Consider the following 26,778-nt stretch of genomic DNA (forward strand, 5'->3'; position numbering starts at 1 on the left):
AGTCATTATTTCGACTGCGAATATGAAAAAGATGAACAAGAGAAGACCGACGGAGGACTTGGCGCCGGTACGCCGATGTTCATCTCTGGAGTGATTCACGGAACGGCCTGCGTTCTCTTGTAAGAAGAACTAACTTCTGCGATTTTCAATAAAAAAAAAGGGAAAACCATTTTTGCTTTATCGAAGCCAAATTTATTCGTGTTTGTGCGCACAAAAATAAAATAAAGGATAGAAAGTACGAGCTGTTATTTGTAATTAACTTATGTGAGTCACGATGGGAGTTTGGTGTTTCTCGAGAATTATTGCTAAGATGGACAAGGAAAGGTTGTTCAGATGAATAAGAAAAACAGAAAGATTATAAAGTTCGCTCGATTATGCAATTAAAATTAAAATTACGGGGGAATCCTTTACTTTCGTTAATCTGAAAGTAGCGTAAAATTAATTATCAAAAAATCAACGATTTAGATTTATCTTCTGCACGCCTAAGCAATCTGTAATTTGTTTCAGAACATTTTTATTTCTTTCTCTCTCTCTCTCTCTCTCTCTCTCTCTCTCTCTCTCTTATCTATGCATTTATCTATCTGTCTATCTATTCATCTATTTATTTTTCTCAATCAAGAGAAAAGATAACCTATGTACGTTCGAAAATTTTCATAAACTTTAATACAATTTTATGGTGATTTATAAGCAAACAATAATACTGGTCAATTTTATGCTCGTGGTTTAATTCATATATGTAATTCTTAAAGATAATATATTTAATGAAGACGTAATTTAAATCCTATAACTTGAAATAATATTTAAAAAATTTGTTATCACGAGTCGAAGATAAATTCATTTGTTCATAAGCTTTCCATTTCGATTGTATAAGTTTATATCGTCTTAGGAAACTCTTTCAGCTTATATTCAAGTCTACCAATTTTGTTTTCCTTCGAACTACTAATTTACTGCAAACAAGTTTTTATAATAAAACCCCCATATCACACGGCATTTTTACGACGAGCTTAAAATTTGAGAAAACATCCCGTACAACACGGACTTGCTCTCTCAAGTTGTTGGAAAATTTTGAAATTAATTCGTGCAACACAAGATGTAATCAGAATTTTTAAATTCATGAAAATTCATTTAATATTTTTCATTCATGCTTGTCCATTGTGTTTAAATATTTCGATTTTAATTTCAGAATTTCAATTTTATTTCTTTTGTAAATTATGAAACATATTTTATTAGATTTTTGTAGGAATGCAAAATATTACGTTTCTTTTATATTGTCGTTTGATTGCATGACACTCATAACTATATGGAATTTTATCCATTGTTTCGTACAACGCAGGATTTTTTAGAAAACTAACGATCGTGTTATACGATAGTTACTAGTAATTCGTACGAAAAAATAGTTTTATGGAAAAATCATGAAATAAATGGGCCTACATAATTTCGAAAATTTAAAAATTGTATCTTTTTAACTAAAGTTAAGAATTATAAAAGAATGCTACATTTTTTTCTGCGAGATTAGAAGAGCAAGAGAAAAACACATAAAAATAGATAAATATATTTACTTACTGACTAGGAAAAGAAAAAACAAAAAAATTAAGAAATAAATCCCTCTACCCCCCCCCCTAAAAATAAAAACATAAATCCAGCGACTTCCCAAGAATGTAATGTCCGATGTAACATTGCGACTCGAAAAACATGAAAGTAATCTAGTAATGTAGTAACGAAAGATTTTAATCATCGAGCTTTTGTTCGATGGGATTCGTTACATGAGCTACACTAATCCGTGACAAGCAAACGTTGTTAAATTAAAGTATGCGCTCGAAGAATTTGACCAAAAATGATCGCATTTAAGCTTCCAAAATTCGTTTTCGCTTAAATTTAAATAAATCTTGTGTTTATCCATTTTTTATTTGATTTTCGTAAACTTTCGATAATTTCTAGTAACCTTAAAGTCGTAGACTGAAAATTTTGAAGTTAATTATAACAAATAATTCAATGAGAAAATTGTCCAAAAATTATTTTTATTATGTATTATATTTTATATTACAATAATTTATAATATAAAATTTATTGTTAAATAAATTTATCCAATTTTTTAACTTAGTAGATTATCTTAACAGCTGGCACATATCGAGATTTTTTATTTATTCATTTAAATTTCTTTCTCGAATATGGCGAAGACGTTAACTTTAAATTAAAATATTCAAGTAAATTGTAGACAATTTTTTTTTTTTGATTTAATTAATATTTGTTAGTTTAAGATTATGTAAAGTTGTTATGATTAGGAAAAAAATGTCAAATGTAAAAAATAAATTCTGACCATTAGATTAATATTTTAAGAAAATCATGTTTGTTATCTCTTTATGTTAATAATTTATAATTTGTTGTGTTATAAATATAATAATACTAAATCTGATCGTTCAAGGTCTTTACTACGAGAAAATAAAATCTGCTTTTAGCTAGATTTGAAATAAGATTATAACGTTTCTTAAAAATCAAAAACAACTTACTTTAGCTCTTCTAAGAAAAAAAGTAATTTAATTAATAATATATTAGTATAGCGAATTGTAGTCGCTAACAAAAGAGAATTGTCAAGAGAAGCACATAGTTCGATTTTCTGATTCCTAACGAATCGATTGAGGATCGATGAATTTAAATGAAACATAATACAGTACCTGCCTATTCCAGAAAAAGCCGTACACATTGAATGCATTTATCAAAACGAAGTTTTAAAAGAAAAGCTCGCGGCGTTGATCAATAGATACTGCACAACTAATACATTTATTGTATTATAAAAGTATGTGTCATAAAAATAAATAAAAGTAATCTATAAACATACACCAGGTAGAAAAAAAGGGTTTTATATTTTAAAGGCTTACAGTACTTATCGAGATAAGTAAAAAAAGTCTAATTAACATAAATTCTAAAATCTTTCTAAACAATCTTACAATCAGTAAATACTACAATAAAATCCCAGAAAATATAATACCCTTTATTTATTCACTTAAATATATATATTATACAGGGTCCGCCAAAAATATGTCTACACATTAAAGGGAAAAGATTTCAAACTGTATTCTAATATTAAATTTTATGCAAATATCACGAAAATAATAAAAGTTATTTTTAGTTTTACAATTATAAAAGATATTCAAACTGGTGACCATTAATTTCCATATGTACGGTGACTTATTTACTTGAGTAATGTGGGTCTAAGTGTCCATTGGGATAAATTACATAAATGTATATCAATTTTCCATTTCTTCTCTAAAGAGCCGCCGGTGTAGTCGGTTTCCTGCGATATATGACATTTTTTAGGGTCTCTTATTAGTGCTTATGTTAAGTAAAGAGAACATATCTTTTCCTTCTAATTAGTGTCCTTGCAAATTCTTACTAACGATCAAATAAGATAGCACACGTTTGTAGTAACGTGGTTTTAATAATAGATATTGCATATTATTATTCTTTTCACTGATGTACACGTCAGTGAAACATTTTTTTTGTTAGGATCTGTATATATATTCGATTAAAGATCTAATATGCTAATCATGATTAGAAATTAAATTTATTTTTCATTTTTTAGATGTATAAATTAATCTTGAATACGTTTTTTTTATTATCTCGGAAAATATTTTCCAATAATTAATTATTAAGAGAAAAAATTACTGAATAAAACAGATTTTTAATAAAATGACAAATAAAATAAATATAAAAATATAAAATTATGCGATCTCACGTCTGTGAATTTCAAGGCTTCGTTATGTGCTGAATGAATTGAAAGTGTACGTCTAATGCTGGCCTATTAACTTATATTCATCTTTTCACAAAAAGATCGTTTATTTGTACCTCGCGCCGAAGGAAATAAGGGATATAAATATACATCGTACATATATATATGACACAAGTAACCCCTTATTGCCAAAAAAAGAAATTTTTTTTATAACCAATATTATTATAACTTTCCCATTTGTAATTATTGGGAAGAACACGACCACCTTATACGACTTTATCTTGCACAATATTTCATTTGAAAAATTTTTTAAGCTTATGTATGCGTGTTAATGTGTGTATGATAAAACAAACAAAGAGAATAAAGAATAGGCACAACCGATGTAGTTCATTTTAATCACTCTTATACTTATTTAAATATCTTCGCACAATTTTTATTTACTTCAATGTCATTTTATTGTACATGCAATTTTTTAATCTATGTATTTTTTTTAATCCTTAAGATACCTACTATTTAGAATTGAAAAATTAAATTCGAAATAGAACATTATTCGTATAACTTTAAAAGGTATAACTTGATTTCGTGTATAAATTTCATATCAATCTGTTAAACTATTTATATTGGATATAAAATAACTGACGTATGCTTGTGATTAAACGTCCGCACCTATGCGATTCTCATACGTGTGCATGAAGTATGCATGCATAATAATATATTATAAGTGAGCTCTGATGAAAAACTTGAATATAAATGAAGATCTTGTTTTGCGTTTTTGTCTTTATAACATTTTTTACTACTTCCATAAAAACTTTGATAAAATTTATGTCTATACTTGACACTATTTTCAATCTTCTACCAAAGTTTTAATTACGCTTATTATACAAGCAACTTTTATGAATATTTTATTTTAAAAAATACCAGCATTTGAAAACCGAAAGTCGGATTAATCCGAAATTTGAAATAAATCTTTTTGTAATTATTTCTTTGTTAGATTAAACTTTTTGATATAAATTTCAAATCAATGTATTCAACTGTTGTAGATGATTATGGAAATCTATAAAGAAATACTGTTAAGTTTTAATATAAAATGTAACAAGAGCAAAAATGTTTTTGAACAGAAATAATGTCTGAAATAATTGTTACACTTTTAAGTATAGTAATGTGAGAGCATAATGAACTCCCTGTGGTCGTGTTTAACAAGAATTGTAATTGAAATCGACGAACGAAAACTTTCGTAGCTAAAAGGAAGAAGAAGGAGAAACTTTTATCGTATAAGTAAAAAATCAAGAAAGTTAAAGTAAGTTTGGATCTAACTACGAATAATCTTGATACGAGTTTATGTAAAATTATGTCATTATAGACAATTTTTCTTCACCTTTTTTTTTTTTCAAGAAATGACGCTAGCGAATCTATTAAACGCCAAATATATTACAAGAAATATCGATTTTGTTTAACACTCGGTATACTAATATAAAATATTTTGTGTTAGCAGCGTATGTAAATACGTCTAACGATATATGTATATTCTATGTAATCTACAGTGTGTAGGGGACGAAACAAAGAAATTATAAAGAAATCATTGTTATAGATTAGGACTGTAAAACTTGATGTATTCGTACAAAAACACAGCACCAATAAACATGGCCTAAGCAGCATGATTCGCCTCCTTTCGTATATTCATATATTCTCTCATTATCTTAGTTAACCAATAAGTTGTAACGATCTCTTTAAAAAGTTTCTTCCTAAATTGTGCAATCAAAATGAAACGATAATATAATTATATTGTTTAATCGCAAAGTATTGTTTGTGTTCTTTGGAAAACGTTTTCATCAATAAGATTAACATAAAATAGTAAGATATAGAATTTCTTTTTTTGTAAGTTAAAACAGTTTTTCCTTTCATCTGACAGGGCCTAGATCAAGTAATTGCTAAGGCTCTAGGATTAGACTTTAATAAATTTTATTAATTGATATTAAATTTCAAAGGTTTGGCACCAGTTAGATTTACCAAACCAATTATATGTATATAAAATTACCCAATTTGTGTAGTCCCGACTACCAGAAGAAGAATAAAACAAACACAGGCAGATATTGTTGGATGATCCAGTATAAAAAAAATCATGTGTGCAGATCACACGTGTTAGAAGTGAAATCTTCAAAAAACTAAGTTTCGAGAAATTGTAGGATTTATTTAATATAATATTATTACCATATATAGCAAAGGGCACCGGTATGATCTCTGAGTTGGATAGTTGATAAAAAGTACACTTTTCCAAATTCAAGCAATAAAAATGGAATGCTGAATGCAATAGTCATAGATAGCACCAAAATCGTAAGATGTTTATCGAGGGAAATATAATTCGTCTTAAAATAAGTAATTATCCTTTGTATCTCGCACTTCGAGATTACGAAGGTAGTTTCACTACTTTCATGACTTGGACCACAATTCAGATCTAAAGTGAACGACTGGGGCGCCCCGTGACCATTGTGGCGCTGCCCTATTACTATTTATTCATTCGTTATTTTTGCGTAAGACAGATCACACGTTTGGTGCAAGTGAACAGTTTCAACGTATTTTATTAATAATAATAGAGATAAAAAATTATCAATGGGTAGTAGCAAGAAGAAAAGGTCAAGAAGTCGGGATCGTTCAAGGGAAAGGACATCCAAAAGACTTCACAAGTTAGAGGATAAGATGGAGGAGATAGCAACGGGGTTTGCTGCAATAAAGGAAGCCATCTTGGGACCCCAAGGTACAGTCCGTGAGATGCCGGAGCGATCGTAATCAGATGTGGAAGGTAATTGTATCCATTATAACTACGGATTAATTGTGAACACGAGATGCAATCACAATTTTCGTAAATTATACCTTCACGCCCGAGAAACTTTACATGATTATAAATAATCATGATAATTACATCTGGGTATGGTAGTGTTCTGTTTTATCCGAAAGGTAAAATGGGCCTTATATGGTAATCTGACTTTATCTGGAAGGTTAAGTAGAGATTAGAATTACTCTAATTTACCCAAGAGGTTAATTCAGAGTAAACAATAGACTACCTAATCTTGTACAGTTGTTAAATAAATTAATGTATGGAAATCTATAATAATATGAATTAAATGCATTTTGAATCCAGTCTTCATAGGAGCTGGATGCGGATGCTCTCCGTATCTTTGAGAGGATCCGGTGCAGGAAGAACTTAAATTCGTCCTGCACTCCAGTGTCGCTAATCGTTGGAAAAAAAAATATATTTATCCGAAGATCTAAAGAGAGTCACTTCTAGGAAAATACCCCAGGAAGGGCAAACTTTCGTTCGAGCCGCCGATTTTGAATGAAGAGGTGACAGTTAACTTAAAAGAATCAGCTCTGAAGAGGGACAAGTACTCTGGTGCTACGCAGAAGCTAGCAAGATCTGCTTGGCTGCTTTGACTCCAGTAATTGAGTCTCTAGCATCTCTTAGAGATCCAGAGAATTTTTACACTTGTTGACAATATAAACACATTTCTTCATTGCTAACGCTCATCAAAGTCTAGGACGAGCGACGTTTGAATATGATTCAATCGTCTACAATCACCTCCGATCATAAACCGGTAATGACTTAACAATCATAAATAAACTAGTGGAACAAGGGAAAGGTCTACTAAAACAAAACGTATCCTGAAAACAGGACTGGAAGACTTCTTATTTTTAAACAATTTATAAAAAGATTATTAAATTTTCAAAAAATATTGACAATAATAATAGGTATTATCTCTTCCTAAACCTTAAAAAAATCTTTTTCGCAGGTTTCATTGTTATACCGAATTGTAGAGCTATGTCTTCCACTTTTTGTGGGACATCTACATGAACAGAAAATTTTCTTAATACAGTAGCAATTATTCCTTTGATTTCGAGCATTGCAAAATTCAAACCTATAAAAGCAGAAATGATTCTCAATGTATTATGATAAACATCTCTATATGCGTAGGTTAGAACTTAAATAGTGGCAACTATTTATTCACAACCGATACAAAAGAGTTACATGTTTGCACCTGTTACTGTCTTTCAAAGTAGTCACCAGCGTTATGCGGAACCCGTTGCCAGCGATGTGGAAGGCGTAGTATACCGTCAGCAGAGCCTGTTCTGTTGATGGTGCGAATGGAGCGGTCTACTGCTATGTCTCATCCGGTGTCACGATACGGCGTAAGAAAGCCTGTCAATAGCCTCTCATAGCGCTCCAAGTGCGTCTGAGCAGTGTCGTAACGCATCCTTTTCTGCATTTCCGTCAATTTATGCAGAACCCATCGTGGTATTCGCTTCAGAACTGTTCCAGAGATTCGACAGGCAGTAGACTGCTCCATTCGCACCATCAACAGAACAGGCTCTGCTGACGGTATACTACGCCTTCCAAATCGCTGGCAACGGGTTCTACACAACGCTGGTGACTACTTTGAAGGACAGTAACAGGAGCAAACATGTAACTCTTTTGTATCGGTTGTGAATATATAGTTGCCACTATTTAAGATCCACCTACGTAATACGATTTCAGTAATAGATAAAAAAATGATACTACCAATGCATACTCTTGGAACAATGCTGAATGGTAAAAAATGTTTAGTATTGTAATTGCCAGGTAAAAACCTATCAGGATTAAATTGTAGAGGATCTTTCCAATATTTTTCGTTTCGATGAAGTGCATAAAGCATGAGTACACAAGTAGAATTTTTTGGTACTATTACACCCTCGCTCACTTTAAAAAATTAATAAATATATGTAATTACTCTATAAAACGTAAATTATTTAACGTATTTAACGTATTTAACGGAAATATATTAATACGAAATAATAACGTAAATCTTCACACACCTTCTATATCTTCACACACATTTCGTGCAATAAAAGGACTGGGAGGAAAAAGACGAAAAGTCTCTTTCATCACTCGATCCAAAAATTTCATATTCTTAATATCTTCGTATGTAATATGCTCATCTTCAGGATCGGTTAAACCATATATTTGGTAGAGCTCATCGTATACTTGTTCCTGTAGTTTAAGATGCAGTAACGTGATTCAATTTTAGTGTAAAAATATGTTCTATTTTTTAAAGGCAGTGAGACAGTTAATATAGAAGGTAAATTTTACTCGTACTTACTTGAATTTTTGGGTAAGTTGCTAACATTAAAAATACAAAAGAAATTGTACCAGCGGTTGAATCGCCTCCCTAAAAAATATAAAGTTTTTTTTTATTCTTTCTTTTAAAACAAAAGTTTTTTTTAACTTAAAGAAAACTTGACTTACAGCCATAACTATTGTATTGATTTCATCTCTAATATCTTGCTCCGTATATTCTTTTCCCTCGTAGAATGATTTGAATAACGCGTCAAGAAATGAAGGAGTATATTTTGCTTTATTCAAAAGAATAATGAATATACTATTTAGCATGTTCAGAACATTTTGTTGCAACAATTTAATAAAAAATAGAATTAGATTATTGAATAGTTATTCTTACTTGCATCTTTTTCTTTCATTTCGCCATTAATTTTCTTTTCTTGCATCGATTCCTTCTGTTCCTTTATTATCTTAACAAAAAAGTTCTATTTATGCATGCATTTTTATGAAAATTATAATATAGTGAAAGTTATATATATATTTATTTTATTGTAGTGATAGAATATTGTGTATAAAATGAGATTATTAAGATAAACATATTTTCTTTTTTTATACCTCTGAGGTGATTTTATCCAAATGTGATAAAGCTTCTCTGAATCTTTTTCCTACAGATAGATTGTAGAAAATGATATTCGGATGCAACCAAAATTTGAAGATCCTTTGGGTCGCTATGTCAATTAATCTGAATAAAAATAAAAATCAGAAGAAAACAAAACGTTATATTATAAAATTTGATAATATTACAAATTGAAAGTTATTCTTATCATTATTACACTGAAATATGGTCACGAAGTCCTCCTTCTAAATTATTTTGGAAATTAAAATCCCGGTCTAAAACTGTATCTATCAATACAAGAAGAAAACAAATATTAAAAAATTTATTTATAGTAAAAGAAATTTTTTTATTATCTTGTAATTATATATATTTTCTATACCTTAAATATTTCAAAATCTTACCATATATCGTATCCAAAGTACAAAGATTTATGTAATGCGAAATGTCTATTTCTTTTTCATTAGAATTTTCAAGAATTTTTGCAAATCTATTTGAATGTTTTATTATCTTGTCCACTTTGATAGAAAGAGATTTTTCTTTGAATATTGGATTTAACAATTTTCGATGAGTTTTCCATATTGATGCTTTAAATAAAAAAAATATTTCTGTCATATATATTATATTTTTCTTTTTTATATTTAAAAATTACTATTTAGAAAAGGAAAACTCTTTTAAATGTATGTTACATGCGATAGTGTAAACGTAATATGCGAAAAAAAAGAGAAAACTCTTTAATTAGCAATTACTTCTTATTTATTTTTAAAACGTACTCATCATCAGTAAAAAATATTTTAGTATAATTCTTTTAATTAAAAGATAAATGTATAATTATATAATTTACCTGGAGCAGTTACTAAACCATTACCTATACAAGGTTTCATAAAATCATATACGAGACTTTTCTCAAAAGCATTTGAATGTTTACAAATAATCTAGAAAAAAAAATTTCAAATATATGTATGATTTATTGAATTTAAATAGAAGAAATGTTTATTATAATATAACAAATATTTAAGGGGACACGTCAACAAAAAAAATCGATTTTTTTTCGATTTTCTGAAAGAATATTATTTCAAAAATATTTCTTCAAATTTTGGTAAAGATCCGCCCATTATTTACGAAACTGTAGTAGTTTAAACGGAGCGCGCTTTAGCGCTTCAAGTAAGTATCCAAAACTTTAAACGTTAATTTCTCCTATTCGCGTTTTTAAAACGGTTGCCCTCGCTGCGTCTAGACCATTTATCCGATCCTTACCAAATTTTGTACAGTAATACTAGATACACGTATCTAGGGAATGAACGATAGGATTTTTTCGAAAAAATGCCAATTTTTTTCTTTTCTCAAAAACTTGGCGATTTTTCTGCAAAAATGTCAATTTTTTCGTAAAAAGTCGACTATTTTGAAAAAAATTAAAAAATCAAAATTTCCTTTTGTTCATTCCCTGCGCCAACATCTCTACTAAAGGATGACAATCGGTTTTTTGTTTCTGATGAACCAATTTTTGCCAGTGAGGGCAACCGAAAATCACCTTTTTTTTTTTGGACTCTTAGAAAAGTGGCCACAGACAAAACAATTTACAATATTTTTACACACAAAAAATTGTGAATATAGTTCAGATATATAACTTACATGTACCAAAAATTTGTATTGATATTAATAAAACTGGCTGCAAAAAATATTCACAAAAAACCGCTTTTTTTTTGCACTCGAAGGTGACGTGTCCCCTTAAATATTAAGGTTGAATATAGAAATCGAAAAGAAAAAGTAAGTAATAATAGTTAGAAATCGCAATCACACTCGTATAACACTCACTAGTCACACCGAATCAAGAAGGGAAGACCTACTTCACCGCGCTTATATATACATTCACCCCACTTATGGTCCCAATCACTTCCGTCAATCATTCTCGAAATCTCCAGACTATTCCCAACCAATCAAACAAAAGACTTCTTCCCGATTTCCGGTGTAGGAATATTCGAGAGATTTCGGGGCGCTCACAAAATGATAACACTACCATGCACGCTCGCTTTTCTTTCATGCTACCCACACTCGTATTCATACCGCTACACGTACTCACACTCATACTCATATCGCTGCGTGCACTCACACTCATATTCATATCGCTACATATTCTTACAAATCTTTCACGTTCATCAATCTTTTCCACGCACACCATACACTCGCACTCTTCGTCTTTCTCCCACCCTTACGTATATAAAAATGAAAAATTTCAGCAAAATTAAACTGTGTAAAACTCATTTTAAGATATTATAGAACTGATTATTAATCTTACTTCAATATGTTTCGGATCATCTAATAATACAAATAATTTTGGCCCTAACCATAATCGCCATGGTGATGGAGAGTATTCAATTGCTTTTAACAATTTTTTAGTTATATCTAATTATAAAATAAATTCAATTAATACTGTTCTCAAGAATGTAAGTATTATAATTATAAGACGAAAACTTACCCTTGATATCCCCAAGAAATATATGTAGATTTCCAATGAGAGGATATGCTTTAGGTCCTGAGTACCTTTTTATCAAATTATATTCATGTAATTTATTTATTAAATATTTTATCATATAGTATAATAAAATTATTATTATTGGTAATGTAATAAAAGTTTCAATAAATTCCATTGTATAGTATTTAGGGCTGAGAAAATGTAAAATTAGAATAGAAAGTGAATTCGGTTCGAAGGACCACAAAATGTTGATAGTACGTCTAATAGCTCGGCAATACAAGAGGCGACTGCTGAGTTAATGATGTTCGGTAGTACGTCTAGTAGATCGGCAATACAAGAGGCGACTGCCGGCGCGACGCACATAGCGCGATGAGCACGCTAGCCCAAGATTCGCGCATTAATACATACATTACACGCACCAAGTAGTCCGCGACAATACCGCGGATGACGCAACACAGACACACCTGACTAACAAACGCGCTGTAGTGACAATACCACTACAGACACACTCACACTTGTTACAAGGCCCAAAAAGGGGGGTTGCTTAACAATATATGCCAATCCTGAACATCCATATTGTTTTAATTGAATCCAAAAAGAAATATAGAAATAGTCTTTTTTTTTAGATATTCTGAGTCCTTCTTATGTAAATTTCGAACAGAAAATTTAACAAAGCACAGAAACTTCAAGCTAGCTTCGAGTCTCAGCAGTTATTGAAAGAAAATCAAAAAGAGCTTGGCTTATTTAAAGAAAACGATGTCAATGTGGAAGGTGGGACAAAAAAAACTGATTTAATATGAAATTTTTTGTTCGAAAGGATATTCTCTCACGTATATGCGTTAAATAAGCTCCGTTGTTTGTAAGTTTTTTAATGCTATATATATAGATAATTATTCGTAAAAGCTATTAATTATTCATGTGACATAATTTATATCTTTGTTTTACCTTTATACTACAATTGCATTTATGATACATTCTCTTTGCATTAATTATAAAAGATAATTTTGATGAATTTCTAGATCAAATTCGGCCTGAAGTTTTGAAGACCGTGAGTAGTTACGAAAATCGAAAGATTTTTTGGCTAACAAAATTCGTAATCTTAACTCTTTTTTATTACGGTAATGAGAATGGCTTTTATCAAATACAAATATTTATATAAGACAAATAATTAGCAACTAAATATGAAGTGGTCAGGAAGATAATAATAAAAAACTTATACGTATGTGATTAGAAGTAGTGAATAAAAGGGTTGACGAATTGCAAGGATGTTATAACTTAATATGCATATAGAGTCCCTTTCGGGTCCCATAAACACAAAAACTAAGATTCTACTCAAAAAAGGCTTTAAAAAAAGGGAAAAACATTTTGTAGGATTTGATCATTCATTGCGATTATGAATGTCTGCATATTATGTTTTGTTAAGAGATAGAGAAAAACTTTTATTATATTTCACTCACATAGTTTTACGAATTTTTAAAACATTGCAAACGCTAAGTTTTTTTTTACAATATGGAAGATAAAAATATTTTTTTGTCTTATGTGTTATTAGTTTAGTAGAATGTCTATAGTTAGGTGTAGGGTATATTTTTCATTGCACAGATAATCTCTGTGATAATCTACAGATACATTAGTGAAAATAGAATTTTCTAAAAAATCGAAGCAACCTTATGAACTCTCTCTTCGTTAAAATTATTTTAATGATTTGGTACTACAACAGCATGAAATCAACATCTATGTAAGATGGAACGAAATCATTGTAATGTCCATAACCTATTTTCGATAAAGTTTTATTATCTTTTTCTTCTTCTACTTGATTTCAGAGAGAAAAACCAGGCGAGTAGCAAGAGATATATTTATAAGTATTTAAGAATAATACAACTCGTTTTTACCTAATTGCATAATCACGGCAATCAACTTTAATTATTCCAGAAAAACTACATAATATATTTTATTTATATGCTAATCTCTTACGAGTTAAGAAAATACATTGTTGTTAAGATGTTTATGAATTTTTTGTCGGTTTTTATATGTCTTCGTTCATTTTATATGTTTGTTATTACGTCTTTTTAAGAGTTGATTTATTAATATCTTTAAGATAATTGCTGCGTAAATACATATATATTTTTTTTTTTATATAACCTGTCCATAACTGCATGTAAAATATAGTCATATAAATGAGTTTTAATTCTAGATATTCAAATTATTAAATATCGAAATGAAAACTACATAAACCTATTTAAATGTAGTAATTTCCTTTATTCAAGGCATCAACATGAATAATTTATCAAAAAATCATAAATTCAATATTCAAATAATCAATTTTTTGTATCAATATGGAGCAGATAGTAAAACATTTAAAAATATTAGCTAGAATTTTAAATATTTCTATCAAAAAAAGAAAAAAAGGTCCAATTACGTAAATCTTTATACTTTAGATACGATTTATGATAAGATTTGGAAATCTGTGAAAGTTTAGAAAATTTCGGAAAAAACAAGAAAATTAAAAAATTTCTATATATATATATATATATATAATAAATTTTATAAATATTTACTTTCTTTTTGTATTGACAAATGCAATTTTAATAAAATCTTATTTACTCCGGATATTATTTATACAGTTGCAGTTTTAAAAAACGAGAAGAAAAATATTTAGCAAACCTTGATAAAATCACCTAGGAGGTAGGAATAAAACACAACATTCATTATTTAATTTATCTAATTTTACATAAATACTCTATTATAACAAAAAAAATTTATAATACTTAGATATATTTATATGTATGTATAACTTTTAACATATATTATAATGTAACTATTTTAAATATATATACATATATTATATATTTATACATATAAATTATATTCGTTACTATAATAAAAAAAATAAAGGAATCTACGCAAGAAAAAAAAATTACTGCAGAATTAAAAGAATAAGATGCAAGTAAGAATAACTATTTAATTATCAAATTCTATTTTTATTCAAATGTTTGCAATAAAATTTTCTTAACAATACTAAGAAAAAGAAAAAGAAGAAGAAGAAGAAGAATACAAAATACTATATAATTATTTTTTTGAATGAATAAAAAAATACTTTTTCATTTCTTAACACTATAGTCAAATCATTCTATGAGCGAAAAGAATGTTATTTAATATTTTAATATATAAAAAATTACTGTTTATATTTTTTTGGTGAGGCAATTTAACCGCTGGTATAATTTCTTTTGAATTTCTTATGTTAGCTACTTATACAAAAATTCAAGTAGGTACAAGTAAAATTCAATTACTACATTCATTGTCACTGTCTTTAGAAAACAAAGCATATTTTAATAATATCGTTGAATCATTTTTTCCACATCTTAAACTGCAGAAACAAGCATGTAAAAAGCTCTACCAAATATATGGATTAACCGATCCTGAAGATGTACATATTACATACGAAGATATTAATAATATGAAATGTTTGGATTTAGTGATCGAAGAGACTTTTCGTCTTTTTTTCCCCAGTGCTTTTATTGCACGAAATGTATGTGAAGATATACAAGATATTCGTACAAATACTGAATAAATATTTGTATATACAATATATTTTTACAATTTACGTTATTATTTCGAGTAGTAATTACATACATATATTAATTTTTTAAGTGAGCTAGGATGCAAAAATACAAAAATAAATTATATTTGTGAACTCTTGTTTTTTTCACTTCGTCGAAACGAAAAATATGGGAAATATCCTTTACAACTTAACCCTGATAGGTTTTAACTGTCAATTAGAATACTAAACATTTTTTATCTTTCAGCATTGTGCCAGAAATATGCATTGGTAGTATTATTTCTTTATCTATTATGGAAATTGTTTTATATAGAGATTTTTATATAGAGAGAGATTTTACATAGAAAAAAATTAATATATATATATATATATATATATATGTAATAATATTTAGAGTAAAAAAATTAATTATTATAGTAATAATTAATGTTTATAGTATTAGAATAGCCACATATATTTGTAATTATTGATAATTAAAACCATGTATATTTTTTATATTACTTCACTCGAAACTTACAACCATTAAATTCAAGTTCTAATATTAATGTCCCTAAGAAAGTTCCTACATAGTGTTGAATGTGAAGATAATTTTATTACTATGCGAATAAGAATCTGTTGCTTTTTTATTCACTTACAAGGACTTACAAATAAACAAAATTAAAATAAGGGTAAATACTATCAATTATAATCATTAATTTTAATATGATGACCATAATAATTTTTTAATATAAAAAATACATGATTTTTTTGCTTGTGCAGACTCGAGTATACTCGTGATTCCAATAAAACTTAAGAAATCTACGGTAATTCAAATCGATTGAATAAACATTAACAACAACATAAGAGTAACATGTTATCGTTTATTAAACATTCATCGTTTGCACTCACTACTCACTATTACTGATACAGAATATTTTTCTCTCCTTGTCCTCCTTTTTTTAATTAATACCACTACTCTTCGTCTCTTTGCTTAGCAGTTTTTATTCACTCTGTGAAACTATATTTCTTACTCTCTTTTTCACTCTCTCACTCTCACTCACTATCTATCTCCTTATCTCTCTCTCTCTCTCTCTCTCCCTCCCACTCTTTTGTTCTGTCTCTCTTTCTATCTCTCCCTCCAACTCTCTTGTTCTGTCTCTCTCTTTTTTTCTTTCTCTTTTACTCTTTAATTCACTCACGCACGTTCTCTTCCTCCCCCTCCAGTTTATAAATACTACTGTCACTTGTGTGTTTATCGGTTTTGTCTTACCGTCCCTTCTTCTTCATTCTTTCTCTCTCTGTTTGAGTCTAGTTAGATCGGTATCGTATTATGCTACTGTCACAAGGTGCTCTACCGTAAGTCCCGTGGCAATACATCCATGTGATCTCTTTGTACATTTGTGGGTCATACGTTACCAATTGCGATTAGTAGAAAATCATCAGGCAAGAATTCAAAGTCTGTTTCTCTTTATGAAGTGAAAACTTCTTTAGAATCAGGGTGATTTAAAAACGAATGAAACGCAAGTAAGCGTTGTAACAAGCGAGAATACTCGAATGCTAGGGGCGATAATATACGAATGTAACGGAAGCGACGAATGCTAAGTCACTAAAAAGAGAAAAAGAGTTCAAAATATATACATCTATCCGCTCTGTGCGAAGTCATGGTAGGGGAAGCCGAAGTAGAGACCCTATAGGAGGGACGCGCTATGTGGATTGCCAGGCTGAAAATGTGGGGGGACAGCTTCCGTTGCATCGAGCCGCCATGTTTATCTTTAGTATGTATTAACGGCTGTGGTTAGTTTAAGTTTTGAATACTTATAGTTTTTATTGTGATATTTATATTTAATTGTTTTGATTTTAAAGTAAAAACTTCTTTAGAATGGGAGTGATTTGAAAAATAAAATATCACACGTGTTAGAAGTGAAACCTTCAAAAATCTAAGTATCGAGAGAATGAGACGAATGCACAGTTCCAAGAGTAAGATAATTGTAGGATTTATTTATTATAATATTATTACTATATATAAGAAAGGTCACCGGTATGGTCTCTGGGTGGAAAAGCTGATAAAAAGTGCACTTTTCACAATCCAAACAATAAAAACGGAATGCTGAATGCGATAGTTATAAATAATCACCAAAATGGTAGAATGTTTATCAAAGGAAATATAATTCGTCAGAAATTAGGTAAAAATAAATAATCTTTTTTTTGAAACTCAAGTATAAAATTATTTTTGCTAGTATGGTTTTCTATTTCCCGTTTTCATCTACATTCTTGCCCTACATAACAAACATTTTAGGATAGATGAAATAAAGACGGTACGAAAAACATCTGGAAAATACTGCTGGACTGAACGAAGGTTCTGGTAAAAGGCAATGAAAGATCTAATAAGGGTATTCTCTAGAAATGTTTTTTAAACACTGTAGCCTATCACACTTCGAGACCCTTATTATTTATAACATATCTTGTCCTTATTCTTTGGACCACAAACTTATCTTTCTAAATTCTCTCGTCTAAATAAAGATCTGAACAACGAAAAATCTTAAAAATGCATTGAATTGTATCGCTCTCTCAGCTAATCGAACTGTGTACACTACGAGTCTCAGATTTTAGCTCCGTGGTAAGCTCCAACGATTCACGCTGGGCGTTCAACATCTTAAAAATGTTTTTATTTTATTGAAAAATTACTATAAGTTTCTTAAATACGCAAATATCATAATTTGTAATATAATTTTCATATATGCATGTCAGTACATCTCTTTGGATATTTTTCATAAAAACATATAAAAATCCAATTTAATAGACATATTTTGTCTTTATGCATCAAATATATTTTATAAAGAAGCAAAATAAAAAAATTTTAGTAATTTACTTTGCTTTTGAATGGAATTTGTCAGCTGCTCCTTATTTATTCCATAGTTTTCTCTAGTTCTTTTTCTGTGATGTATCTGGTAATCCTTTTTTTTTTTTAATATTTCAGACAATACAATTATTATATATTCTATGTAGTTCATAATTATTTAATTTAATATTTGCTAAATAAAGGATTTAATAGTAATTTTTCAATAAAATAGAAACATTTTTAAATAGAAAAAATGTTTACTTCAAAAAATGTTTTCTTATTACTTTAACGCGTGAGTACAATAGTTACATTCCCGTGACAATAAACTAGGTTTTAAAAACCTGATCCTAGTCACACTAACGCGCTCTAGTGGCAAAAATCTGTCCCGTCATTTTCGTAGATTTCTAAATCATTGTATTCGTCCTCCTGTTATCTGGGCTCCGTGGGAAACAAGGATATTTGTATGTAAAAGAAATAAATAGAAACGACTCGTATACGAATGTCTCACTACCGTAGAAGTCCTTTCTCTTTTTATTATTTCTTGATTATCACACGCGACATCCTCGAAACAAGATATTCAATTTACTCAGGTAAACCAATATACAAATTATGGTAAAAGTTGTTGAGAGCTACTGCGTAAATCTAATTATAAACCTGAAAAAAACGCAATCGAAGGTAAATTGTTCTAGAAATTATTTATTAATAAAATTCATTAATTTATAAATTTAATTAGATAAGAAAAATTATGTATTTTTTCTTTAATACTTACAACTATACGACACCATTTATCAAATATTGAAAAATAGACTGGTTTAAGGGGATACGTCAGCAAAAAAATCGATTTTTTTTCGATTTTATGAAAGAATATTATTTCAAAAATATTTCTTCAAATTTTGGTAAAGATCCGCCCATTATTTACGAAACTGTAGTAGTTTAAACGGATCGCGCTGTAGCGCTCCAAGTATCCCAAACTTTAAACGTTAATTTCTCCTATTCGCGTTTTTAAAACGGTTGCCCCTGCTGCGTCCAGACCATTTATCCGATCCTTACCAAATTTTGAACAGTAATACTAGATACACGTATATAGGGAATGAACGATAGGATTTTTCGAAAAAATGCCAATTTTTTTCTTTTCCCAAAAACTCGGCGATTTTTCTGCAAAAATGTCAATTTTTTCGTAAAAAGTCGACTATTTTGAAAAAAATTAAAAAATCAAAATTTAATTTTGTTTATTCCCTGCGCCAACATCTCTACTAAAGGATAACAATCGGTTTTTATGTTTCTGATGAACCAATTTTTGCCAGTGAGGGCAACCGAAAATCACCTTTTTTTTTTGGACTCTTAGAAAAGTGGCCACAGACAATACAATTTACAATATTTTTACACACAAAAAATTGTAAATATAGTTCAGATATATAACTTAAATATACCAAAAATTTGTATTGATATGAATAAAACTAGCTGCAAAAAAATTCACAAAAAAACCGCTTTTTTTTGCACTCGAAGGTGACGTGTCCCCTTAATCTAATCTTTCTTTATTAGCATTTTTATAGATAGCATAGCTTATTAGCATTAGCATTAAACTACTTTATTAGCATATTACAGTAACAAGTAGAAGCAATGTAAAGTAAAAAGGCTTCTTTAAGAAAAAACTAAATACATAGTTGCGCATAATAAATAAATCTATGAAAAATAGCTTCTTATTGATAATTAAAATGACATATCACTCTTACGTATTCAAAGTATTATAAAAATATGGACAAAGAGCAGTCTTGGTATCTTATAAATACGCTCAAGCTCGTTTACTCATCTTTAGTTTCTGTAAAGACGCGAAGTATAAAAGAACTTACTTTTGAGTAGCATTTTTGTAATTATCCCTTACTTACAAACAGAAGCAAAGTAGTATTTTTAAGTGAATTAAACAACTTGTACTATTTCTAATTTGTTCAATTCAACATGGAATACATTGCATACTTTATTGTTTCAACAATAATAATTTTTTTATTATTCTACGTAATTAAATATTTAATAAATAAATTTCGAGAATATAACATGGTAAGAAAATTTCCAGGCCCTAGAGCTTATCCTCTTATAGGAAATATGCATTTATTTCTTGGCGATTTGACAGGTATATTTTATTTTCATATTTCTAATATATACAGTTATACCATTTTTATTGAATGAATCTGTTTTAACATTAGATTCAACGAAAAAATTAATGCAATACTCCGCAATCTATTCTTCGCCTTGGCGACTCTGGATAGGATCAAAATTAATTCTAATCTTCGATGATCCTGAAAATATTGAAGTAAGATTTATTTTAAGTTTACTGCACTTTTTTTACAAACGATTAAATAAAATTATATTTTTCTTTATTTCGTATTTAATTATATCAATTTATTATTTTATTTTTCAGATTATTTTAAAAAGCTCAAAATGTGATGAGAAAAGTTTCATATACTACTTTGTAAAATATTCCTTAGGCGATGGATTATTTACAGCGCCAGGTAAATGATAAGCTCTCATGGTTTCTTTTTAATTAATACTGAACAACTACCCCCACAAATTCAAAGTATAATTAAGTATGTTTTAAATATTTTTTATAAAGTATTGCTAGTAATAATAGTTTTCTTTTTTTTACGTTTGCATAAAACATCTGCACACCCAAGCGTTTAAATAATTAAATGAAGATATAACTTTCCCTAATTTTTTACTTAATAATATATAAAAAAAATAGAATAAGAAAAAAAAGTAAAAAATATTTTCTTATTTGAAGCGTCATTATGGAAAATACATCGAAGAATACTAGATCAGAAATTCAATTCCAAAATGGTTTCATATTATATGGAGTCATTGAATAAAAATTCGAAAAGGCTAATAAACATTTTAGAAACTAGAAACGGAGAGAACGTAGATATCTCTCATTACGTACATTTATGTACGTTGGACATCATATTTGGTGAGTCTTGGAAACTCTAGAATTTTTAAAATATCAAGATATGTAAAAATCTATAACAAATTTTTTTTGTATACTGACAGATAGCCTATTGGAATCTGATCTAAATTTGCTAAATATGCCAGACTGCAAACTTGATAAATATCTGACAGAGTAATAATCAAAAGAAAATTATTATATTTATAATACAATATAGTATACCTTTATATTTGTCTTCTTATTAACTTTTATTTTTATTCAGTGGGATGGATATGACTATGGAAAGAATATCAAAATTGTGGTTGTACCCAAATATTATATTTAAGAATTCATCTTTAGGAAAGCAGTTAGATGAAATTCTCGCATACCTTAATAATATAACAAACGAGGTAAGAATAAAAAAATAACTGTTTGTTCCAAATTTTTTGGTTGTAAATATATAATACAGTTTTAGGAAAAATTATATTTTATTTATACTTCATATATATTTATATATAACTTTTATTTGTTAAGATTATAAGGAAAAAGAAAGAGTCAATACAGGAAGAGAAATTTACCCGTGAAGGAAATGGTCCATATGCGAGTAAGAATAATCATTTCCAAAAATATTCTTTTAGTAATGTATTTATGGATAGTTATCTTTGATATAAATAATAAATAATTTGTTATTATTCCTAAAGATAAAGAAAAAAATACGAGTCCATTTCTTGACGCACTATTTGAATCATTTTACAATACCGGAGAATATTCGGAGGCGAATATTCGTGATGAAATAAACACATTTATTTTGGCTGTAAGTTTATTTTTTTTAGATTAGATAAGATTTATTTTTATTTATAAATTGTTCTTTACAACTTTTTATTATTTTTTAGGGAAGTGATACTACTGCTGGAACTCTTACATTTTTATTTTTAATGCTAGCATCGTTTCCGGAAGTTCAAGTATATAAAGATAACCATTAAGCATTATCAAATTTATCATAATCTTTTAGAAATCAAATTTATTTTTATACAAAACTTGTGTTATTTATTTGTCATTTTTGATTGTAGAATGAAGTTTATAAGGAGCTGTACGATATGTACGGTTCAAGCAATGAGAATGATGATCCAATTACATACGATGATACTAAGAAAATGTATTATTTGGAACGAGTCATTAAAGAAACTCTTCGTCTTTTTCCTCCTGCTCCATTTTTTGGACGAACATCATATAGCGATATAATAGGTATTCATATAGACAAAAAATACTATTCTTATTTTATTCCAGTATTTAAATTAATGTTTTATGTAATAATAATATGTATTTGATAATTATATGAAGTGAACGACAACATTGTAGTACCAGAAGATACTGAAGTATTTTTTTCGACGTATTTTATGCACCGAAAGGGTAAATATTGGACGGATCCTTTACGATTTAATCCTGATCGTTTTCTTCCGGGAAATTATGATCCGAAGTGTTTCATTCCATTTGGTTCTGGGAAACGAGGATGTGTAGGTAAGAGCAAATTATTATGCATTTTTTATTTAGTTTCTAAACTTTTTATTGCTAAAGTATATGTCTTTTTAATATTACTTTTTTAGGTAAATTATTTGCCATGGCACAAGTGAAAACAATAGCTGCTAGTTTATTGAGAAAATTTACTGTTGAAATAGATAATCCAGTATCAGTTGAAAATGTCGACGTAAGCTTTTGCATTACTTTGAAACCAGCTGAAACTATACTTTTGAGATTTATCAGACGATAATATTTATTATTTTTGTCAGTACTATGTTCCGAATAAAACAATTGTAATAATTAATTTTTTTAATAAAAAATAAATTTTCAATACATAACATTTTCAATTTTTATTTAGAATATCAGTATTTGTGTTATTATCTATGAAATATACAATATTATCAATCAGAAAAAAAACACATTTGAAAATATTACATATTTTAACAAGTTAATCGTAGTTAAATTAATGTTACATTTATTTTATTTTTCTTTTCTATAAAAAATATTTTATAAATTTTTATCTTGAACACATTGGATCTAACATTCATCAGTACACACACTCATGCGCTTATGCTTATCAATTTAAAACGAAGAAAATGGAAACATGCTCGTATACGCTGAACGATTTTTATATATATTTTATTCCAGTTCTACTTTATCTATCATTTGAAAAATACTATTTATTAATTAATTACTTAGTACACAGACTTTCAGGTAAAGGACTTTAGTTTCCTAAAAAAATTTGTCTTTTTAACATAACAAAAATAAAATAAAAAAAGAATTATGTACCGATATGTAATTAATTCATATATAAATAGAATATTATTTCACCATAATCGAATCCCAATTCATGGTTGCTAAACGTCAAACCAAGGTTCTGTTCGTTCAGTAAAGTCAGTTACAGATAAAAACGGTAACTAATCTAAAATCACAACCAACAACCAAATATTAGCCCATCATTCCCTTATTAGCCAATCATAAAACCTATTTATTACAGTCAGTGTTGTTATAAATATCGTGTAAATTGTCTACATCTTGTTTGAATGTAATCGATAATTGATTTAATTGTGAATCGAATTTTTCGATACTTTAGAATAAAATTAAAATAGATAAGAACAATTCGGACTTGAACGTCTCGCCAATGAGAATTACACTTACATTGTTTCTTTATTATCTCATGTGACATTTTTGAAATGAAATATTTAATTTAGTACGGGTCTAGCACGGGTGGGACAATATATAAATTCTTATTAAAGTTGTTGAGAATTACTACGTTATTCTAATTAAAAACTTGAAAACAAGCGGTCCAACTTAAATTGTTCTAAAACATTAAATAAACATTTTAATAAGATTGAAAGAACTATGTATTTTTTCTCGAATAATTAAAACTAATAAGAACTATTTATAGAATAATGCACAACGATATGTCCAATTTTTTAATATTTCATGAATTTTTTCAGATAGTAAAAAAATATAAAAGAAGATAGTAAATAATGTAATAGGAATATACATATATAGCTTTACGTAGTAAACGCTAAAAGTATGTACGTAAAAAGTATTACGTATATACGTTTACGTAATAATTTTCTATTAGCACAGTACAAGATCGAAGGAATCAATTTATTTCTTCTAATTTTATTAATTACATGAATGATAAATTGTAAATATTTGCAAACTGGTATTTATAAATGCTTACAATTAATATATTAATACAAGACAGTTGTGTGTGTTTTTCTCATTTTTTCATGTTTTCATGTTTACTCATATGTATTGAAATGTTATAAGAATTATACATATTTTATATCATTTATTTTCTCATTTACATTTAAAATTGAAACTCACTTTACGTAAGAAGAGAACATTTCATTGACTGTTCAGAGCATTCATGTATATTTTATACATAAGTTACTTACACCCCTTTGGAGAGGGAAGAACGTAAATGGGACTTATTGGCTAATAGTAGGAGGGTCCACCTACCAGGATCTCCCTAAGGAAAATCTTATGTTTTTGGGAAAGGGAAACAATGCATAAAGAACGTGATCTACAATATCGGAATGTCAATTCCTTTTATGGTATCGTACGTGCTTAGATATGAATCAGAAACCTTCAAAGGGCCCGACACTGTATAAAGGGTTTTCAACGCACCATATGTTTCTTTGATCATTGAGATATTTTGGGAATTGATGGCCCTTTGGAATTTCTTAATATTTAGGTAAACAATACCTTATCTCTGCTGCCTATGTTATTTCATGATATTTTAATTCATAGGCTTATCGCAGAATTTGTTTCATAGAAATTGAATATAATAAAAAATAATAAATATAAAGTTTATCGTCTACAAAAGATTCGTGGTACTGAGCAATTATCGTGAATCAAATTTTTCGATAAAAAAAATTGGAGTACCTAAATAGAAACGATTCAAATACGAATATCTCGCTACCGTAGAAGTACTTTAACTTTTCATTATTTCTTGATTATCACACTCGATATCCTCTAAACGAGATATTCAATTTACTCAGGTGGACTAATATACAAATTATTGTAAAAATTATTGAGAGCTACCGCGTCACTCTAATAAAAAACTTGAAAAAACGCGACCGAAGGTAATTTATTCTAGCAATTATTCTTTGATCAAATTAATTAATATATTATTTCGTTTATTATTATTAATTGGCGTTAGGAACTCTAAAGTTCTTTACCGCAAATACCAAATCCCGCCATTGTTCCCGTCCCTGAGCGCGATTCTTCCATTCGCGGTCTTCGTATCCTATTTCTTTCAGGTCCCTTCTAATATTATCCTCCCATCTACGTCTCGGTCTACCTAGTGATCTTTTTCCGTTTAATATACCGACCAATATATTTTGTGCGCCGTTCGATCCTTCCCCATGCGCGCCACGTGACCAGCCTATCTTAATCAGCGTGATTTTACGACGTTGATAATGTTCGGTTTATTGTACAATCGATGTATTTCAACGTTACGGAGTTTTCTTCATTCGCCCGTTTCCTCCTCATCGCGTTTTGCATCGAAGATTAACGAAGAACTTTGTTTTCGAAAACCTTAAATTTCTTTTCGTCCCGTAACGTAAGCGACCTCGTTTGGCTACCATAAAGTTCTTGTTTCTTATGGCACGCGAAATTGTCAGATATCGCGTAAGTCAAGGGGTTAACAAAACGATTGAGATTTGACAAAAACTATGTCATGAAGATAGACAATTGGACAATAACAATGAGATCCAAGATGTTGCTATGAGATTTCCAGAAGCTAATCTATTCCAAGCACTGTATGATAATCCAAATTCTGAGGTGAACAATGATTTGCGCTTAGCAATGCTAAATAAACTTGGTGCCATTGCTAAACGGAATTAAAATCTCATGCCTAATGAACAATACTATGAATTGATGAAAATTGCTAACGAAAATCAGAAAGAACTTCTAATGCATGTTATTCACCATCTTAAGTTAGAAAATCACTCTCAATTACAAATATTTTTAACGAGCCCTGCCGGATGTGGTAAAACGTTTGTGATCAGATTATTAACCTTTGCTTACCACTCTTGGTCCAAAGGACCCAGACCTTTTTGTAACTCAATTGTAGGTACTTAAAGCAAATGATAGCCGGTCTACTAAACCATTTCCCAATAGTTGAAGAATTTAACCACCCATCAGACCGTTTTGCGTAACGTTAGAGCCCTTAGTATATTTTTAGCAGCTGTTGAAAAAATGGCCTGAGTCCAAAGTACCTGAGTATGGTAAGTACGTTTGAAAATGATTTTTTGGAATGAATGTTTTTTTTTATGTATTTTGACTTTTGATTGAAGAAAAAAGTTTATAATATATGTTTAGCAGCGTTTAATTTTTTTATAACAAATATATAATATTTTAATAACGATAATTTTTTATTGGAGCGACGATATAGGGTTCACGCTATAAGCCATTTTGTTAGAGTATAAACACGGGGAACTGCTTTCCACGAACATTCTGTCGCTATGTACAACGATTGTTGTGATATATAATAAAAAAAATACTATTTTTATACATGTTTCATTCATTTTATATTAATTTCATAAAAATGC

General features: G+C 28.9%; 3 protein-coding genes across 6 annotated transcripts in view; 2 read left to right on the forward strand and 1 right to left on the reverse strand.

Moving 5' to 3' along the window:
* The window catches only part of LOC107065387 (uncharacterized), a 51,433-nt gene extending 46,048 nt beyond the window's left edge, over nucleotides 1–5,385 (forward strand). For all 3 annotated transcript variants that reach the window (XM_089176168.1, XM_089176167.1, XM_089176170.1), the window contains exon 4: nucleotides 1–5,385. In XM_089176168.1, coding sequence (XP_089032294.1) covers nucleotides 1–123 — 123 coding nt within the window. In that variant the 3' untranslated portion in view covers nucleotides 124–5,385.
* Nucleotides 530–12,613, reverse strand: LOC107073473 (cytochrome P450 4C1). Its single transcript, XM_015334162.2, has 12 exons — nucleotides 11,903–12,613; nucleotides 11,723–11,829; nucleotides 10,271–10,361; nucleotides 9,831–10,013; nucleotides 9,647–9,716; nucleotides 9,429–9,555; nucleotides 9,214–9,283; nucleotides 9,003–9,109; nucleotides 8,857–8,925; nucleotides 8,573–8,747; nucleotides 8,280–8,456; nucleotides 530–7,638 (listed from the first exon to the last, which is right to left on the reverse strand). Exons 1-12 carry the CDS (start codon nucleotides 12,072–12,074, stop codon nucleotides 7,475–7,477), a joined length of 1,512 nt encoding a protein of 503 aa, XP_015189648.2. The 5' UTR covers nucleotides 12,075–12,613; the 3' UTR covers nucleotides 530–7,474.
* Nucleotides 6,387–23,141, forward strand: LOC107073689 (cytochrome P450 4V2-like). 2 transcript variants are annotated; one of them, XM_089176156.1, is made up of 12 exons: nucleotides 6,387–6,524; nucleotides 20,475–20,581; nucleotides 20,690–20,780; nucleotides 21,050–21,232; nucleotides 21,313–21,382; nucleotides 21,471–21,597; nucleotides 21,722–21,791; nucleotides 21,889–22,001; nucleotides 22,081–22,149; nucleotides 22,258–22,432; nucleotides 22,529–22,705; nucleotides 22,792–23,102. In XM_089176156.1, the coding sequence occupies exons 2-12, from the start codon at nucleotides 20,492–20,494 to the stop codon at nucleotides 22,953–22,955; spliced, it is 1,329 nt and encodes a 442-aa protein (XP_089032282.1). In that variant the 5' UTR covers nucleotides 6,387–6,524; nucleotides 20,475–20,491; the 3' UTR covers nucleotides 22,956–23,102. The 2 variants fall into 2 exon arrangements, with proteins under 2 accessions (XP_089032282.1, XP_089032281.1); XM_089176155.1 differs by lacking the exon at nucleotides 6,387–6,524 and adding an exon at nucleotides 18,392–20,401 and having other exon boundaries at nucleotides 22,792–23,141.
* Nucleotides 23,142–26,778: the final 3,637 nt, after the last annotated feature.

Source organism: Polistes dominula, unplaced genomic scaffold (genome assembly GCF_049000335.1).
Source record: "Polistes dominula isolate Pdom_NZ unplaced genomic scaffold, Pdom_raw_medaka contig_21, whole genome shotgun sequence".
Lineage (NCBI taxonomy): Eukaryota > Metazoa > Arthropoda > Insecta > Hymenoptera > Vespidae > Polistes > Polistes dominula.

Excerpts from the sequence above, each read along its gene's own strand:
- LOC107073473 (XM_015334162.2), bottom strand. The coding sequence starts at position 12,074 with ATGGAATTTATTGAAACTTTTATTACATTACCAATAATAATAATTTTA. Across the intron at positions 9,717-9,830 it reads TACTTTGGATACGATATATG|ATACAGTTTTAGACCGGGAT; the intron begins GTAAGATTTTGA and ends TTGTATTGATAG. Across the intron at positions 8,748-8,856 it reads CAACTTACCCAAAAATTCAA|GAACAAGTATACGATGAGCT; the intron begins GTAAGTACGAGT and ends CTTAAACTACAG.
- LOC107073689 (XM_089176155.1), top strand. The coding sequence starts at position 20,230 with ATGGAATACATTGCATACTTTATTGTTTCAACAATAATAATTTTTTTA. Across the intron at positions 20,781-21,049 it reads TGGATTATTTACAGCGCCAG|CGTCATTATGGAAAATACAT; the intron begins GTAAATGATAAG and ends TCTTATTTGAAG. Across the intron at positions 22,433-22,528 it reads ATCATATAGCGATATAATAG|TGAACGACAACATTGTAGTA; the intron begins GTATTCATATAG and ends AATTATATGAAG.